General features: G+C 40.7%; 1 protein-coding gene across 1 annotated transcript in view; it reads right to left on the bottom strand.

Moving 5' to 3' along the window:
• Window positions 1–8,115, bottom strand: part of STARD5 (StAR related lipid transfer domain containing 5) — a 63,206-nt gene extending 55,091 nt beyond the window's left edge. The window contains exon 1 of the mRNA XM_085644298.1: window positions 7,725–8,115. Within this exon, the coding sequence (XP_085500424.1) occupies window positions 7,725–7,814 (90 nt within the window). The 5' untranslated portion in view covers window positions 7,815–8,115. The remainder of the gene's footprint in view (window positions 1–7,724) is intronic.
• Between the last annotated feature and the right edge of the window lie 12,750 nt (window positions 8,116–20,865).

Below are 20,865 nucleotides of genomic sequence, written 5' to 3'. Positions count from 1 at the left end.
AAAGGCTCCACTTCCCCAGGTCTCTGTTTATACAGAACTATGCAGAGATATGCCTTACCTTAATCCCCTTCAAGTTAATTAACTTCCTAAACCCTCCTCAGCTGCCTTTCCTGAGCTGAAAGGAGGCACATATCTCACACCCAGATCCTCTTGCCAAAAGGCCTGTGGCATTATTTCTGTTCTGGAAGCAGTTTTTACACCTCATTAAGGGGAGCATTGACAGGGGCGAGATAATGCAAGGCTAATGCTAATTAGCCTAGTGGAGGTTTAGTCATACAAAGACTAACTGTTTAAAAGTTACTTTTCCTAAATATTTATCAAAACTCCAACTTCACCATTGAGTTGAGGGTTTTAATAAATATAATATTATAAACAGTGGTTCAATCATTTCTGTACCGTACCCCAAAAAAGTTGGCAAAAAAACTGTATTTTATTTGAACTTCAGTTTTTCTCATGGGATCAGCTACACCCCTTTACAGTGAAAATAGTTTTGGGGGTTACTCATTGAAGTAACATGTTAACATAAAATTCCTACTTATTCCCCTATACCTAGAGGAGGCTTATTCAATATTTCGAAGTAGAATTTCTTCCTGTCAAAAAGGATTATTTAAACAGGTCTGCCTTCAAGTTTAAAGGCTGCAGCAGCCAGGCTACACACATAAGGTTTATTCCATAGAAGCTTAGTAGATGGCATAATAGGTGCTGCAGTTCACAGGTGACGTTTAACTTTACATGACACTGGTGTATTTACCTACACCATATACTATAGCCTTCCTGAAAAGTTCAATATGACAGTTGGGAATTAGCCAATGCTACCATATTTTACAGGTCAGAGCATATACACGGAGGACTGAATGGTGATGCCCCAAAGTGCAGAGTTCAAACCTTGCAATACCAGTTAGAAACAGGGGTGGACTCAAACACTGTCACTGACTGGAATCCTTGTTCTCTTAAACACCTGGGCCATATTAAACTAAGTGCACCAGGCAGGTGATGAGATGCCACCATAGAGGGATTGTAGCTTTACTTTACTGTTCAACAGGAATTGCAAATGATGAAAGGAGCTAAGGGGTAGGAGTGGATCCTTTGTTATCTATTCAAGTTTAAGGAGGACTTGTCTGCGCACTGCCTCCTTTCAGTGGGGAACAGGTTATTGCAATGGTGGGCTTTAGATATACTATAATGTAGTGACTTATTGAGGCATGTGGGTGTTACATGGTGGTGGGGGGAGCAACCCCTGATTTGGGATAAGATGTGAGTGTTTTATTTGTGAAGGGCAATAGGTACTAAGGAGCATGAGAAATATGGATGTGACAGCTGATCAAGCCCTAAGTTGTTATGTGTAAAACTGAATAACAAGAAGTGTCGAAAAACCCAAAAAGTACACTACCGTGGTGAGACAGGCTTGTGTGCCTACTATCTGTGCCCCTGGTGCATTCAGAATTACCGAAGGGACTGTGAATGATTTTGCAGCCACATCAGTAATACAGGTCATACCAGAGATACATGTGCACCAGTATAATCTCAAGGGGTGGTTCCCTCATTTAAGTGGGGGCCTTTAGTGTGCAGTACCCATTATAGAGCCCCGGACGTCTGTGTCAGAAACAATAGCTCCAGTCTTTCAGACCATTTTAACTTTTCATCATTTTCTGGAAAAATCCTTCTGGACTTCAAAAAGGCATTCATTTCTCAACTATTTATAAAAACTTTCACTTGAGCCTACTCTTTCTAAACTACATGCCTCACTCTCTTTTACCCCTCAGGATAAGCTTATCGAGAAGGTATATACAGCCCACATCTCTACTTTCTTGGCAATGTATAGTACTTTGAACCTCTTCCAGGCATGCTTTCTGTATGAATAAGTGGCTGCATCTATTCCTATTAATGGGTTGGATAACCCCAGAAGAGTATTTGATGTTGGAGGTGTCACAGCCCTTCTGCTATTAGAGATTTCAGCCACTTTTGACACAGCACAATATTCAATTGGCCCTAAAAGGCCTTGCGTCATAATAGGAGTTAATCTTTTCTCATGAAATGAGTCCAAGCTGTTTCTATTCCTCGTCACATGTTTGTATTTTGTATCCCACATATGTAGCACTCCTCAGGGTTCTTCTCTTTCTCTTGGTTAGTTAAAGTCCTGTGCCACTCGCCGGGTTTCTCTTTTTTGCTTATTTAGGTTTGAAATGTTCTTCTATCAATATTCATGATGCCCAGCCAACAAAGGCTACTACCCTATGGTCCAGTTTCCAATCTTAGTTTCCTATTTTACCGAGACCTTTCTCTTGAGTACCTACTTTGGTACAGAGACAGCCACTATATTGTTCACCCATTATACTGATCTAGGAGTACACTCTGGTTTCCCCACAAAGTGGTACTTAACAGGCCACTTGTAATGAAGGCCTATGTATTCCACAGTCTTTATTCACTTCGAGCAGACCTTCAAAAAAGTTAGGCAACTCATGTGTCACTGTTTTATTATGTTAAAGAAATTACTTGTACCTCGTTTTCTATGGATATTTTATCCTGTCAGTTGAGTTAATATAACACAGCTCAGTTCTTTAAGGATTGTCTCAGAGCCAGGTCAGAAGGCCTTAAGATCTGGCCCTGGCTTTCACTGGCCAATTGGGTATTATTCAAAACCAAGTGCATGACACTGAATCTCTCTTTCACACCTGATGGGACCTCATCTCATCACTCCTATTCTCAGGCCTGCACATCTGTCTACTTTCCTTTCCTCAGCTATGCAGGGCTAGAATTGGTGCATGTGTTATTTCATACTCTAAACTATGGACCCCATTTCCCTTAAGTATGTGCTTTCGAAATTTTTATGCACACCTGTATGCCTAATATATGCATTAAGTACCATGCACAGATGGTGAGATACTAAACAGTTGCTGACAATCATACTGGATACCAAGGTTTTAGTGCCATGAACACTAATGCCAGACTTTCAACTGTTAGTGAGAGTTACAGATGCCCCCCAGGAGCTACAACAGCATAAACAAGGGTGAAACACCAAGCCTAGGCAGTCAGGGCATTGCAAGACAAAAAGTAGCTTGATGCCAGGCAAAGAGTGCTGGGTACAGTGCCTTCATATTAAATATTCAGTACTGCAAGCAGAGGTATTTTGTAGACATTTAGCCAAGTATATATTTTGAAGCAAGAACATTCACTATTGAGGGTGCTTTTATGCTGTAACAATATGCAGGAAACTAATTTGCACACAATTTCACATGTATATGTTAATATAATATTGTCATTGAAACTACCTTGCTATGTATGACCGGTTAAAGCCAGGAAAACACTGACTTATGCTAACTACGCTTCAGTTAGTCCTCAAAAACATTCGGTTCAAAACGGATGCTGCATCATGTTCATGCTTTGTTCATAAATCTGCTACAAGTAGTCAAGCAAAGTGTGGGTTTGTTTATTTCTGAATGAACCTGTTCTTGGAAAAAGCCCTCGAGCATCGGCTGGCTACTGTAACGTTTCCAATTATCTTTATATAGCATGCAGTATTACATTTATTTACAATGGTCCACTGTTGTTTATGTAACCAGTTGGTTCCGACACCTCCAGATGACATTAGGTCAGAAAGGCCGAATCAATATTCATGTAGTAGGATAGTGCTTAGTTGTTCGGGCTGTGTGATGATTATAATATCTGTATTCTGATTTATTGTTGAAAATGTATCTCTTTGCTCACACCACAGTGATTCTGCAGTTTCCATATTCTTCTATGGGGAAACTTCCTATATAAACCCTCAAATTTGGGGGTGAGACAAGATCTTTTGGGTTCTACTAGAGATGCTACCCGATATATCACAGATACTACTACAGATTTTTAGGTAACCCAACATTTTCTGCATTCTGTTATTCTATACTGTACTTTCTAAGTTTTTGTGATAAACCGTTATCTAAATTCCGCTCTACAAGTCCCATCTTGAATTAGTCTCTTTGTTTGAATGTATTTGTCAGATGTTTTTCTGTTCCTTGTCTCTGGGACACACTGCATCATGAAATTGAGGTTAACACCATCCCTGATCCACCCAGCTGGTGACTGTGCTTTGAGGTGTAAGATTTTAGAGGTACAGCCTGCTCACATTATAATAAAACAGAGTCCCAGACTCGTGGATAGAGGTGGCTGCCACAGAACCAGCTCTACCCCATCAGGATTTTGTGATGTTTCTTGGTGCTTCCATGACCCATTGAAGGCCCTTGTGGAGCCCTGGAGACTTATCTGAAAGTCCTATGGCCTTTGTCCACACAGAGTTACAAACGTGGGGAATGGTAAGGCAGAGGCCACTGCAAACATGAGGACCTTTCGGCCTGTGGCATCAACTGGATGGACGAGGAGGACGTGGATTAGTACCAATTATATACCTTGGCGGTCATGACAGTTACCTCAGCCACTAAAGTGTGTCACAATCATCTGGAGCTCTGGAACCATCACTTTCTCCTGCACCTGGGCAGATTACTCCATCCAGACTTGTAAAGTGTAAAATGCTGCATGCACCTAAATGTGCTTCAATATCATCCCATGTTCACATTGTTACACCAAAGCCTTCATCGAGCAATCACCTAGCGCCCAAGTCTCTCAATTGTTTGCTTTCGATCTACTCAACGATCTACTGTGCTTTTTGAGAACTACTATGGTTATTGTTTCATAGTTAAATGGAGTGTGAGTGATAATGGGGAAAGGGAAGTGATAGCAAGGAGAGGGAAGTGATACTGGAGTGAGGGAACTGATTACAGGGGGGTAAAGTGATAACGGGATAGGAGAGGGGATAGCGTGCTGGGGTAAGTGATAGCGGGGTGGTTAGTGGAAGAAGGGTAGGCGTAGCAACTCGGAAGAAAAAAATTATGACAGACCTATGGGCATGAATGTTCACTGTTCACTCACTGAGAGACCTAAAGACAAAGATAAAGATGCCAAAACACAAATGTTTTCATGAATAGAGGTTAAGAGGGCAACGATGATCGAAACAATTTGGAATAACAGTGGCCTTTAGAATATTTGGTAACGAAATAAAAGACAAAAAAAGGATAGAGGAAGAACAAATGACCAGGGTGCCAACAAGTGGACCCCTGACGCACTTAGAAAAGGGAGTAAACCAAATAGGGATGCAGGAGGTTTAGTCAAAACTACAATCATAGCGACAAAAAAAATGCACATTCAGATAGTAAACTATGTAATAACAACCAATGACTTGGTATGTAAAATGAGCGGATTTAAGATATTTTGTCTGTGCTATTAGTATTGGGCAAACTGTTTTTGTATTTATAAGCAGATTGTGTTCTGATCTTGAAATGTTATGCTTTTAATGTAACCTTTTTGGTATTTTTCCAAATAAAGTTGATTGACTAACTGACTGACAGCCACTGGCGTACATGGGCCGAGATGTGCTAGCATTTTTCTTTGCTCATGTAAGCCTCTCTAGAATGAAAATTAGAGCATATATTTTAAACACCCGCCCCACACCAAAATGAAAATATTTGAATAAGTTCTGCCAAGTATTGATGTTTAAGGCAAAGTCGTTAAGGCCAGGAGCAGATGTTTGGATGTATACCTCTGAGCCTTGGTGCAGTGCATGATTGCCCACTCTTTACACATCACAAATACTTAACTAATACATGACATTAACGGGCACTTATCACGTGTTTCTTGTGTGGTTTAATGAATTAATGTAAGTGTTGCACTTGACATCATTATTAAAGAGTTCATTCACTGTAGGATTAGATGTGATTGGGATATTATTTGAAGTCTTGAGGAATTAATAAACCATCTCCTTTAGCAGATAATGTACTCACTATAAAGATAAAATTCGACTTTTATAATGTGTGCCTTAATACATTAAACAACACTTACCGTTTAGATAACCAAGTAGAAACCATCCTCACATATATAGAATGGGATTTTACTTGAAAAGATAAAAAGTTTATGTAATGTGTGCATTAATACTTCATATATTTGGTTTAATTGTAGTTCTTAGCCATACTTACACATGATCATTTTGAAGCCTACCTGAATGTAACATGTAATGTTAATCTAAAGCACTAGAAACGTATATTCATTTGTGTTTAAATGTGCACACACACTTTAAATGTGCACCTCTGAGTTAATGGTTTAACTTGTCCTGAAAATTCAGGCCTGTATTTTACCATGCTGCATAAATGCTGTTTTTTATTTTCTGCAAATGTGACCTTTCTTGGAGGTATCCACATGCACCATTAGCTGTAGAATAGATATATTATTGTACTAGAGATAGAGGAGAGAATCTGAGGGGAACACCTTGACGAAAGAACAGGGGGAACCAGAGCATCAACCAAAAGGCCTATTCAGCAAATGTTGTGAACTGACTTGTGCATAAGAAGGAGTTGTCGTTCCCATGTCCAGTGTGAGACTTTTCCCCGATGTTGCAGTGTGCAACATGAGAAATAGACAAGAACAATGGACCCCTGCTGATGCTTGCAAAGGGGGTGCTACCTTGAAAACTTTGTGTTTTAATATAGTGTTCACAAAATTGGAGTTCAAATTTCTTCAGAACACTTTTAGATTCAGATGTTTTCTAAACCGCTTTGGACCCTGTTGGATTCTTTCCTAAGTGTCCCTTGGGCTAACACTTATTTCCCTGACCCATAGAAGACTCTTGACTGAGCTTCTGAAATGCTGACACCTTCCCTACTTATTTTCCCTTGCGTTGATTTTAATTTCCTTTATGGAAATTACTGATTTAGAGACTCTTTAGATTTTTAGAACCATCTTTAGCGGGAAACTATCATAGGTAGTCTAGATTTATTCATGCATAGACAACAGAACTTGCAACCCTTCTCTGAGCACCAAATATTACTTTAAATATTTTTAGTCTTCCTTAATTTCTTCTGCAGGCTAGGACTGTCTGAGGCTAGTGTGCATTTTTATAGCATGGTTTTAAGAGTTGTGTATCTGAATTTTACTTTGAATTTGTAATAAAACTTTCTAACCCAAGCTACCAAGTCCTAGTCCTTATTGTGTAGCCAATTGGTTTGCAGTGTTAATTGAATTTGATAGAGGTTAAAGTTAACTCCAATCACCTCTCAGTCGGAGAAAAAAGGTCCATCGGAGGACCAATAATAAGGAAGTGGGCCCAGAAAAGCCTGGATCCGCCTCATTCAGTACCAGGTGAGGGGCTCTGATGGTAAGGCTTTAGCCCTAGCCACAATTGCTGTGTAGCCAGACACTGCGACGCTTTAAAGAAACAAGCTCTGCATCTCATTAAAGCGATCACGATATGTCGTGATTACCGATATTCAGATAATAAAACAAATGCTCTGGCTATGGCAATCGACACAGATGCCCTATTTGCCGACATTCTGTATTGGACACAAATATTCAAAGGGGGAAAGTAATTATGTTCTCGTTTCAAACTAGGATGGGGCCAATGATAAGACAGTCCAATACCCAGGACAGGTGCAGACGGCCGGACGGCGTTTACAGCCAGGCAGATACCCTGTATTACTCGTAACGTGCACTGGCTGGTATGGGAGCAAGAATTCGGTCTTCTGCACAGACATGCAGCCATCCGACACTTCACAGCCTGTTACTTTCATTACTGTCGTTGCAGCACAGTAAGGCGATGTGCATGTTTCTTCCTTTTGATGTGAGATTCTGAGCCCTTTAATTCTAGACCTTGTCCTCTCATTGTCCGGGAAGCGCGGCGCAGAGGCGGCGCTTGCTGTACTCACAGTTTTCTTGCACTGCCTCCAGCCGCTCTGGTCCTGGCTATAGATCAGCAGCTTGTCGGCTGCGGCGCTCGCGACTGCAGCGTAGTCCATTACCGTGACTTCGGCTGTGAGATGCAGATGAATGGAATGAATGGAAGCTGAGAACTTGACAGGTAAGGGAGGAGTTAGGAAATGGTAGTCCCGCCTCACAAGGTCACCTCATCGCGACTCCTCCCCTCGAGTGTCCAGCAGCGGAAGTGTGCAGTAGACGTGGTGCGCTCTAGCTTTAGTGAGAGGTAGGGACGTTCTTTCGTAGCTCTTCCTACCCACGTAGGGTGGCAGTACCAAACCTATAAGCTCCTCTCTTGCTTATTGCTTCCATCACGCCACGTCCACAGAGTGACGACTGTATAGTAAGTAAGTCATCGCGCATGCGCCTTTTTAGCCCAGCGGCCCAAATTGTCGAGTGTGCAGAAACAAGCGTTAAAGTCTATTTTTTTTAGCACGCAGAAACTTTTCAATTTCACTCATCAGGTTATATCACTGCATTGAGAGGCATATATTAAAAGTCAAATTTTTACACATGAACGTAAAACTATTCCTGTTCTTCCAGCGACCGCCATAACAATGCCATTATTGAATTAAGAACCAAGATATTTGCAATGGGTACCCGATGTGAAGGTTAATGTTTTTTCTTTAATTCTTGGAGCATTAAGGTTGGATCGTGGGTGACATGCAGTGGCCAGACTAATGATCGGCTACTTTTGGGCTCGAGGGTCATAAGTGGACCTCGAGCTGAGCCAGTACCAGGCATCTAGTTAAAGCCTGGCTCGAACTTTCAGTGTCTTATATGTCGACTATGGTTTAAGACTGGCTTTGTACATTCCTAAACAGAGCTGCACTGCGAGAATGATTTAATTGCTAAATATCAGTTGTAAATTCGTTTTGTTTTTACATGGTGTTTTACTGTTCTCTGGAGTGCTTGGTAGTTATGCATCTTTCTGAAATGTAGTGATGTTGTAGCCACCAGGTAAGCTGTATATTGTCATAATGCTTGATAAATTGAATGTTGAAAAGTAACGCTAACAAATAGTATTACAGTGGCTGTTTCTCATCAGTTTTTTTTTTAATTTTATGCAGTGCAAGTGGAATGAAAAAGCTGGGGAGTCTCCAAAAGTGGCATGGCCAAAGACGTTTGCCTGGGAATCTTTTTCAAGAGGCGTGGCCTACGTAATTAAGAATGTGGCTTCATACATGCAAAACTAAAATCATGTGCTTTACATATGCAGCCACCTGACCAGCATCTGTGAGTTTTCTGATGTTATATCCGGGCCTGGGTTGCTACATCTTCCAGAGAAAAATACTGGCTATTAATTCACGTTTTAAGTTCAAGTGGGACAGTGTGTCCAGAAACCACATGAGTCTCAATTATATGAAAAAAGCCACTTTAATGAGACTGGTAAAAAAATCAGGTAGATATTCCCTTCGCTCTTACCATGCAGACTAAAACCGTGGCCTCAATAAATATGCCCATAACCTGGCCATCCTTTTCTCCATCCCTAAACAAGCACTCAAACATTACTCTGAACAATAAAACACTTCCCTCGCCTAAAAGTTGCATCCATCAGTAACACACACCTACAAAGCCCTACACGACGCGGGACCTGCCTATCTCAACCAATGCCTCGCATTCCACGCACCCACCCGATACATCTGCTCCTCCCAACTGGCCCTGGCTACTGTCCCATGTATCCGCAGGAAGATCCTTCTCCTACCTCGCAGCAAAGACCTGGAATACAGTACCGCCCCACCTCAGGCAATCGCCATTATTGCCTCACTTCAGGAACGACCTAAAGACCTTGCTCCTAAATTGAACCACAGCACCCTGTCGGACCAGCAGCTACCCTCATCCCCCAAAGCCTTGAGACCCTTACAGGTGAGTAGTTGCACTGTACAAGACATCTGATTGATTGATTGATTGAACATTCCAACGTATAGTCCAACATTGCTATCTTACTATTAACTTTCCAATTCCATCCTGCCTACTTGCCACTCATCGTTATGATCAACATAGCCAAAACTTCATTCAAATACCGAAAATTCTTCTTCATATCCCCCTATCCAGTATCTGCTGCGCTGCTCATCAGTGGCAAACCTCCTATAAGCCAACCTACTGATCACAACTGTCTCACCAAAAAGGCCCGTAGGACAACACCCACTATCAGGAAGAACCTGATGAACTCCACAATCTAATGGGAGGGAGAATGGGAGGGAAAAGCTCTTTAAACACAGACTGGTGTGATGCCCTGTCAGACCAAAAGGAGGGGTCAGACCTAACTGTCCTAACTGTCCTCTCCTTAGGTGTCCTAACCCTGCCTCCCCCTGGCCAAACCACCAATTGTCCCCCTTTGTTGTCACCAGACCACACCACCCTCCGAAGCACCCGGGAGGATACAGCTCCTGTATCGCCCAAAACCCCCAAGCTGCAAAAGCCCGGACATGATACTTAAACAGAACTTTAACTAAAACCTTCTGTTTTAAGTTGTTACATGATCTATCTCTCTTTGTTTATTTTCATTATTATTGAGGTGTCATTAAGGTAGCTCTAGAACCCGTTTTAAGGTGCTTCCTTATCATTACTGTTTTATGTATACACTGATAGGGGGAAACATACTGGTTTTAACGATTTTCCTAATTTTTGTACCAGCTGGGGCATTAAAATACTAGTCATGCCAATAAAAAACAGCCAGGTGGCAACCCTGGCCTGAAGTATCACATAACACCCTTGGGCTTCCCTTCACACCACTTTACTCTGCAATATGTCTATCTTGTAGATACTCAAACTCTTTATCTCCCACATCTTTTTGAATATCTACCATCTGCATATCTCACATGTCATATTTTTCCTCGTCAGGGCTGTGTTTTCACTCTCCTTTGCGTGTACTTCCTTCATCTCCTCCACTTTACCATCCCCTCCTACACAAGCACATAACCCACACATGTAAGAACTGCATTTTCTTTTCCTTTGGTGTTGTCCATATTTTGACAGCTGTTGACTTCGGTCACATACTTTTACTCCATTGGCAAATAATAACTATCACTCTGTGCTGTCTGCAGTGAAGCCAAGGACTGGATGTGCGCATAGTCTGCTCACCTTCATATTACACCAGTGGGCAATGTGAGAAACTCACACTGTCTACAACCTCAACTTCAGAGCTCTCAATCGTGCACCATCATAAACGCCCACGACCTGAACTCACCCAGGCAGCTGTAGGCCACCCAATGCACAGTATGCACCATACAAGAGCCCTTTGTTGCATGTAAAAAATCTAATGCTACACACCGTGAAAAAAGTGAATACTCTTTTGAGATGCCAGATGATTGTAAAGATGTGAAATGTAAACAGGCACTGCATTGCTGACATTGATCACCTGAAGTGTTTTTATAGACATTTTTGAGTAATCAATCCACATTTTTTACTATAAGGTCAAGGATGATTGTATCCAAGATGCCTCTTATGGAGAAAATTACGGCAAACAAATATTTCAGACCAATTGCTAAAACATATTCAACTTTTGTATACTAATTCATGGGTTCGAGTGCGGATGGGGGATGGCCACACACTAACAAAGGAAATAATAACAACAGCAGGTCTAAAGCAGGGATGCGTATTGGCCCCTTTACTTTTTAACTTGTTTCTAGCAGATTTAACGGAGGCTTTGGATGAAATAAATGCACACCCACCAAAACTAGCTTGCAAACAAATCTCCAATCTGCTATATGCAGACGATGTCATACTTCTAAGCCAAACGAAAGTGGGATTACAACTCCTAATAAATCAAATATCTTCATACTCAAAAGAAAACAGAATGGTGATAAATGAAACCAAGACTTAAGTTATCGTTATCACTAAAAATGTAAGATTAAAACATAAATCCAAATGGTTGATGGAAGATATCCAACTAGAACAAGTTGAAACATACAGGTACTTGGGGGTCTTATTCGATGAAAATGGAAATTTCCGCCCACAAAAATTAGATATACGAAGGAAAGCAAATGCTCTGACGGCAGCATTTAGGATGCTGCAAAGATCATTAGGAAATCTTACTTATCCCCCCTTTTAAAGGTTATATCGGCAAAACTCCTCCCCACTCTTGCATATGGTAGTGAGGCATTAAGCGGGAACTTTTAAATCCCTTTATCATCTACCAAATAATGCATCACCCGCACTAATAAGGCTGGAGTTTGGTCTAAATAAGCAATTGCACAAAAGGGTCAATTTATCAAAGCATGGAACAGGATAAAAAATGATCATGACAACCAATTGTCTTAACTACTATGGCAAGAAATAAATAACAATAGAAAATTACAAGCCTGGAAATACTTGAATATAGCGCTGGAGGAATCTGCTGTGATGCCAATCTGGAACAATACAATAAACAAGGAATCGTTCAAAAAGGCAATCAACAGATTAACAAATCATCTATCAATTATATGAAATAAAGACATATTGGCAAAAAGAAAACACGCCGCATGGCCAATAATTAGTGGGTTTACAAAAAAAGCAGATTCAAGCTTATTTAGAAATACCATGGACATTAAAAAACAAGCAAATCTTTATAAAGGCAAGATTCAGTGTACTACCTGGACTATGCCATCTTCCTCCATGGATGAAGTCGGAGGGGGATACAGTATGCAGATTGTGTAAAACCGGCGAGGAGAATATTGTCCATTTGTTGTGTATCTGCCCTGAACTGCATACTGAAAGAAAAACTATACTTAAAATACTTTTTAATGCGTGAGGAATAAGGACATGTAGGCAAGCTTTGATAAGGTGTCTGCATTCTAACGATATAAGTATGAATTCTGCTTTTGTAAAGTTTTTATTAAGAGTAAGAGCAAAATTGGAAGATTATAATTAAGAAAACTTTTGCACAGTATGAAACCTTGTTTACACTTTTGGTATATTTTATTGTAACTGGTTCAGAATTTGATGCTGCATTTTTAAAATCTTGTTTTAGTGGTTTTATATTACAGTATATATTATATGTATAATGTCGCATTGTAAGATTTTAAGTAATCAAACAATAAAGAATGATTATTATTACTACTATAAGGTCATGGATGAGAACTTGGATCCCAATAAGGACCCGTCCCACTTGAAGACCTGATTGTATGTGCTCAACATTGCAGGCTCCCAATCAGTGCCATTTCAAGGATTTCTGGGTCCCCGGGCAAGATATATGTTGTATCCTCTGTTTTGAACAACTTTCAATGTATAATGCATGTCCATCTAGTTAAAAAAAAGAGGTGACTTAGGCGCTTATTTATATTTTGGTGGATGGTTAGTACTCCCTCAGGGGGACGGAGTAAATTGCTATGTGTCCCTGATTGAGTACCTGCTTGCCAAATTTAGAAATGTCAGTCAGCCCAACGGACATTCCTACCATTCATAGGAACCATCATCAAGGCGGTTCCTGTGAATGAATTGGAATTTTGTCATACGGCTCCGTCAAACATGACAGCCATGCACTAAAGTTCCAAAACATTATTTTTTTTCGAAAGCAAAACCCCAAAGTGGGTTTTTGTTTTTGAAAGCAAAAAAAAAAAACAATGACCGTACCAGGGGCTCCCTTGAAAGCGGCCCTGGGAAATTGGCCATTTTGCCCAGGCCTTAAAACAGTTCTGCTCTCAACAAATTTAATAGGTGCAACTGCTACAGTGGATTCATCTGGCATGCATCACATTCACATGCATTCAAAACCTTATCAAACTGGTTAATTTAAGTTTGTTTGACTTGAGCATAGTTAGTTGGAGGGGAGGTCTTTATGCTATTTCAGATAACCTAACAGATCAAAATATGCACAAGTAACACTCTTAATGTTAAGAATCAGCACAAAGTCCAATAGTTTTTAAAGGACTCACACCTTTATTTATTTTTTCTTCACAACTAAAGATCAATGGTGTGCTCGCTTGTGTACCCAGTGGATAACACGCGTTCAGTTTCCCAAATATGTACAATACATAAAATAGATCACAGTTTGTTGCTATTTCTAGCAGGCTGTTGCTTTCTTACTTCAAATGCAAACAACAAGAATGTTAAAGTTTACACATCATTTATTTGCAGAATTCTTTGAAAACATTGTTGTACTTCATCAGATTTACATTTACACCCCCTCAGGCCAGGCTCAGATTGCAAACAAAACTCAATGTTGCCGCATTTATAGTTCTTTAAACAGCACATCATTATGCACCATATCAGAATCACTTATTTACGACAAGTGAATGCAACCAGGGAATTCCAAAGCACCTTCCCTGTGATGGACACCAGTGACTGACCCAGCCACACCCCAATGAACCCGTAGCTGTAATAAAAGGTTGGAATTTATTGCCTGTTTTCCTTTGACAGTAATCTTCTCTTACCCATGCTAGAAATGTTCTAACAACCTTTCTCTTCAAACAGCAACTGTTGGACCTGGCCCTTCCTGCAGGATCAGCCTCATACCTTTTGCCTTCCTTCTCCTACATTTTGCTGAATTTGTTTTTGATGGCATTAGGACTCTGCGCACTTTACCTCTACTAACTAGTACTAACGTGCTTGTGCTCACTCTATAAAACATTGGAATATTGGCTTGTCCCCAATTAGCATATTTAATTTACTTGTACGTTCCTAGTAAAGTAGTACTTACATGTACCCAGGGCCTGTCAATTAAAGGAAACTAGTGGGCCTGCAGCACTAGTTGTGCCACCCACTTAAGGAACCCTTTAATCATGTCTCAGGCCTGCCATTGCAGAGCCTGTGTGTTCAGTTTTAAATTGGTGTTTCGACCTGGCAAAATAAACCTTTTGACAGGCTCAAACCTTCCTTTAAAATACATATGTCACCCCTAGGGAAGGCCCTACACAGCCCAGAGGGCAGGGGTCATTGTCCTTAAAAAAATAGGACATGTGCTTTTAAGTTTTACATGACCTGATTGCAAAAAAATCAAAAATGTGTTTTTCATTACTGCAAGGCCTATTTCTTCCATAGGATAACATTGGAGTTTCAATATTACATTTTATGAGTCTAATTTCTAAATGGAAAGAGATCTCCAGTTCATATTCGGTGTCTTTGGAATTGGGGTAAAAAGTCCTATTTAGTGATGGAGTCGGTGTTTTGATCACTGTTTTAAAAATGTCACTTTTAGAAAGTTGGCATTTTTCTGCCCTTAGCCCTTTTGCGCCTATAGCCTGGCCTGGGTCACATAACTGGGTGAAACTGACATATTTTGGGAATTCCTCCCAGTCAGTCACACAATAGAGGGATTAGGTGTGCCTGAGTGTGTCATATTCTGGCAGGATGGGGGAACAGAGCTGAGCGTAACCCCACTTACACCTGAATAGCCTGTGCTCTGCCTCCACACAAAGGGCCTAAACGACCCAGCATTGTCAGATCAGCCAGCTTGGAGCCAGGGCAGGGGAGGCAGTAAATGCCATGCACTTCAAAGCCAGTGTCTAGAAGCTTCTCCCGGCTTCCAGAACCAGGGCACCACTGTATACAAGAAGGATCCCAGACACCAACTCTTCAGTACACCTCTGGACCTGTGGATACTCTGCCAGGAAGAAGAACTGCTGTGCTGCTGAAGGAGTGTCAATCTGCTGAGCTGCACTCTGCTGGGCTCCTGCTCTTCTGTGCTGGCCTGCTGCCCTCTTGCCTGGGTGAGAAGGACTGGACCTGCATCTCTTGAACCCAGAATGACTCTGAGGACTAGAAAGATGGCCTCCTGATCTGAAGCCTCAGGGACATAACAGACTTCCAACAACTTTGCCTCTGCGCCTGGATTCTGCCATCTCTTGAGTCTACTTTGCTACGTGGTGCCACCCCAGTCCTAGACCTTTGGAAGTTGGCTTAAGGTGCATACCAGCCACTGTGGACCCAGTGAAACCATCATAAACGCCCACGACCTGAACTCACCCAGGCAGCTGTAGGCCACCCAATGCACAGTATGCACCATACAAGAGCCCTTTGTTGCATGTAAAAAATCTAATGCTACACACCGTGAAAAAAGTGAATACTCTTTTGAGATGCCAGATGATTGTAAAGATGTGAAATGTAAACAGGCACTGCATTGCTGACATTGATCACCTGAAGTGTTTTTATAGACATTTTTGAGTAATCAATCCACATTTTTTACTATAAGGTCAAGGATGATTGTATCCAAGATGCCTCTTATGGAGAAAATTACAGCAAACAAATATTTCAGACCAATTGCTAAAACATATTCAACTTTTGTATACTAATTCATGGGTTCGAGTGCGGATGGGGGATGGCCACACACTAACAAAGGAAATAATAACAACAGCAGGTCTAAAGCAGGGATGCGTATTGGCCCCTTTACTTTTTAACTTGTTTCTAGCAGATTTAACGGAGGCCTTGGATGAAATAAATGCACACCCACCAAAACTAGCTTGCAAACAAATCTCCAATCTGCTATATGCAGACGATGTCATACTTCTAAGCCAAACGAAAGTGGGATTACAACTCCTAATAAATCAAATATCTTCATACTCAAAAGAAAACAGAATGGTGATAAATGAAACCAAGACTTAAGTTATCGTTATCACTAAAAATGTAAGATTAAAACATAAATCCAAATGGTTGATGGAAGATATCCAACTAGAACAAGTTGAAACATACAGGTACTTGGGGGTCTTATTCGATGAAAATGGAAATTTCCGCCCACAAAAAATTAGATATACGAAGGAAAGCAAATGCTCTGACGGCAGCATTTAGGATACTGCAAAGATCATTAGGAAATCTTACTTATCCCCCCTTTTAAAGGTTATATCGGCAAAACTCCTCCCCACTCTTGCATATGGTAGTGAGGCATTAAGCGGGAACTTTTAAATCCCTTTATCATCTACCAAATAATGCATCACCCGCACAAATAGGGCTGGAGTTTGGTCTAAATAACCAATTGCACAAAAGGGTCAATTTATCAAAGCATGGAACAGGATAAAAAATGATCATGACAACCAATTGTCTTAACTACTATGGCAAGAAATAAATAACAATAGAAAATTACAAGCCTGGAAATACTTTAATATAGCGCTGGAGGAATCTGCTGTGATGCCAATCTGGAACAATACAATAAACAAGGAATCGTTCAAAAAGGCAAGCAACAGATTAACAAATCATCTATCAATTATATGAAATAAAGACATATTGGCAAAAAGAAAACACGCCGCATGGCCAATAATTAGTGGGTTTACAAAAAAAGCAGATTCAAGCTTATTTAGAAATACCATGGACATTAAAAAACAAGCAAATCTTTATAAAGGCAAGATTCAGTGTACTCCCTGGAATATGCCATCTTCCTCCATGGATGAAGTCGGAGGGGGATACAGTATGCAGATTGTGTAAAACCGGCGAGGAGAATATTGTCCATTTGTTGTGTATCTGCCCTGAACTGCATACTGAAAGAAAAACTATACTTAAAATACTTTTTAATGCGTGAGGAATAAGGACATGTAGGCAAGCTTTGATAAAGTGTCTGCATTCTAATGATATAAGTATGAATTCTGCTTTTGTAAAGTTTTTATTAAGAGTAAGAGCAAAATTGGAAGATTATAATTAAGAAAACTTTTGCACAGTATGAAACCTTGTTTACACTTTTGGTATATTTTATTGTAACTGGTTCAGAATTTGATGCTGCATTTTTTTTATCTTGTTTTAGTGGTTTTATATTACAGTATATATTATATGTATAATGTCGCATTGTAAGATTTTAAGTAATCAAACAATAAAGAATGATTATTATTACTACTATAAGGTCATGGATGAGAACTTGGATCCCAATAAGGACCCGTCCCACTTGAAGACCTGATTGTATGTGCTCAACATTGCAGGCTCCCAATCAGTGCCATTTCAAGGATTTCTGGGTCCCCGGGAAAGATATATGTTGTATCCTCTGTTTTGAACAACTTTCAATGTATAATGCATGTCCATCTAGTTAAAAAAAAGAGGTGACTTAGGCGCTTATTTATATTTTGGTAGATGGTTAGTACTCCCTCAGGGGGACGTAGTAAATTGCTCTGTCTCCCTGATTGAGTACCTGCTTGCCAAATTTAGAAATGTCAGTCAGCCCAACGGACATTCCTACCATTCATAGGAACCATCATCAAGGCGGTTCCTGTGAATGAATTGGAATTTTGTCATACGACTCCGTCAAACATGACAGAGCCATGCACTAAAGTTCCAAAACATTATTTTTTTTCGAAAGCAAAACCCCAAAGTGGGTTTTTGTTTTTGAAAGCAAAAAAAAAAAACAATGACCGTACCAGGGGCTCCCTTGAAAGCGGCCCTGGGAAATTGGCCATTTTGCCCAGGCCTTAAAACAGTTCTGCTCTCAACAAATTTAATAGGTGCAACTGCTACAGTGGATTCATCTGGCATGCATCACATTCACATGCATTCGAAACCTTATCAAACTGGTTAATTTAAGTTTGTTTGACTTGAGCATAGTTAGTTGGAGGGGAGGTCTTTATGCTATTTCAGATAACCTAACACAGTGGTTCCCAAACTTTTTAGACCTATGGCTCCCTTGACCAAATTGGCAGTTGGCCGTGGCTCCCCATCATGTCACTTTTTTTTTTACTGGTGGTAGGATGTAAGCCCGACCTCGGTCGTACTTCCAATTTTCTCCCTGAAATTAAAGCAGATGAAGGTATTACAATCATATTTGTAACAAAATAAAAAGATAACAGTTGTTTAATTAAAACTTCAATTGGTTAAGTGAGAAACGATACAATATTAATTGCCAAATATGTTTCCATGACTTGACAACCTTTTTTAACCACACATAATGAAGAGTCCAGGCATAAGAGCTGGGTCAGTCATGTGATTGTAGACTCTGGTCACAGAAGTAGAGCAGTCAGATGACTGCAGACTCTGGTCACTGAATTAGAGCAGTCAGGTGACTGCAGACTCTGGTCCCTGAATTAGAGCAGTCAGGAACTGCAGACTCTGGTCAGTGAACTGGAGCAGTGAGGAACTTCAGAGTCTGGTCACTGTATTAGAGCAGTCAGGAACTGCAGACTCTGGCCACTGAATTAGAGCAGTCAGGAACTGCAGAGTCTGGTCAGTGAATTAGAGCAGTCAGGTGACTGCAGAGTCTGGTCACTGAATTGGAACAGTCAGGAACTGCAGACTCTGGTCACTGAATTAGAGCAGTCAGGAACTGCAGACTCTGGTCACTGAATTAGAGCAGTCAGGAACTGCAGACTCTGGTCAGTGAACTGAAGCAGTCAGGAACTGCAGAGTCTGGGCATCCAGAACTGAGCAGTCTCTATTAATTACCTCAAGCTGTCTACTTTACCAACATTTTGCATTTCATCTTCAATTTGCATTGATATTTTCCTGGCTCTATATGTGGCTTTGATGCATATCCCTCTATTTGCCGCCTAAAAAGCTTCTGACTCGAGTCTATCCTGAAGTTGGAGGGCATTCCCATGTTTTGTGTAAAGTACTTTTTTTTAATTTCTTTTGTGTTTCTAAATACTGGGTAACAGGAGGAGCAAAGTATTCATGTGAAATGAAAATCACTCCTTGCCAGGGGTCCTTCCAAGCCAAACAGCTACTTACTACATCTTTTCTTAAATGAGTATATTCTGTTTTGTGTGAGACATGCTCCTACTGTTAACCTCTCCCTCGCTCACTATCACGGACTCTATAAACACTGAAATCCCGTTGCTCAAGGAAAAGTTTGAGTTGAGCATCTAAAATCAATCTCTGATCCTCATTAAGGAAATGTTTTTCTCTGCGCTTTTTAGGAGCAGTCTGTTCCTCTTCATTTCAATTTTACAAAATTCTTTAGCATTTCCTTCTGCTATGCAGGGCTAATTAATAGCTAAAAATCCGAAGTGACAGCCATTATTAAAAGTACCATCAGTCTTTAAGCATGAATATACATCGAAGAAAGAATTCTAAATAAGGCATATCCTATATATTCTTTTTTCCTCTAAATAAGGGCCCATCTAGATATTTGTTGTAACATAATAATACTCTTCCAGACAGCACCTCAGCGTGTGATCGTAGATAAGGTTTGAAAATGCTAATTTTATTTGGGAGGCCTTACTCGTGTTACTAACAGGGAGAAATATATGGAGGGAAGAAGGGGGAACTGCTTTCACGGAGGCTGAGAAGGAAACTGGTTACGTTATTTATCACAATAATAATAATGACATGCCTCGTGCCTGGCCATGGCAGAGGGTCAGACTGGGGCCGGGAAACTAATCCAGGCTGCAATGCAGCCTATTTCCACAGCTGCAGCGAGTTTGCCCACTGGAATTTCTATCTTTTAAATTCTGGCGCGGACACGAACAAGGTGGGGGAACAGCAGCCAGTATAATTACAAGGGCTTGGCCGGGCACGGGTTTTTCATGTCTCCTGTTTTTTGCAGTAAGAAAGTAGTATTCTAATGTGCAACCAACCTGTGTAAATTGTGCAGGGTCCTCGGAGGCACAGCAGAACACGGGCAGCGATAACGATCAACAGTCTGCTGTGCATAGGCGGAGGCTACTTTAAAGCACGTCGTAAACGCATTGTTGTGCTCTTGGGCCAAAGTGATTCCAGATTACACAGGTGGCATTTGTAACTCCCCCCTGCGCCGCGGGCGGCTGGGTGTTAAATAAGATTCACTTGCTGCCTTCAAGCTGACCGCATCATTTGTTAATCACGCACATTCTCACAACTACATTAGAAGCTTCCTCAGCACAGCCACAGGCTATCTTTCACACATCGTGCACGGCGCCCCTGGCTACTCCTAACGGCGCACTGGGGTGCCGCGGCGCACAGTTTGGGAACCACTGACCTAACAGATCAAAATATGCACAAGTAACACTCTTAATGTTAAGAATCAGCACAAAGTCCAATAGTTTTTAAAGGACTCACACCTTTATTTATTTTTTCTTCACAACTAAAGATCAATGGTGTGCTCGCTTGTGTACCCAGTGGATAACACGCGTTCAGTTTCCCAAATATGTACAATACATAAAATAGATCACAGTTTGTTGTTATTTATAGCAGGCTGTTGCTTTCTTACTTCAAATGCAAACAACAAGAATGTTAAAGTTTACACATCATTTATTTGCAGAATTCTTTGAAAACATTGTTGTACTTCAT

Source organism: Triturus cristatus, chromosome 3_1 (assembly GCF_964204655.1).
Source record: "Triturus cristatus chromosome 3_1, aTriCri1.1, whole genome shotgun sequence".
Taxonomy (NCBI): Eukaryota; Metazoa; Chordata; class Amphibia; order Caudata; family Salamandridae; genus Triturus; species Triturus cristatus.
Note: the sequence above shows the minus strand (reverse complement) of the source record. Positions and strands in the feature narration are given on the sequence as shown.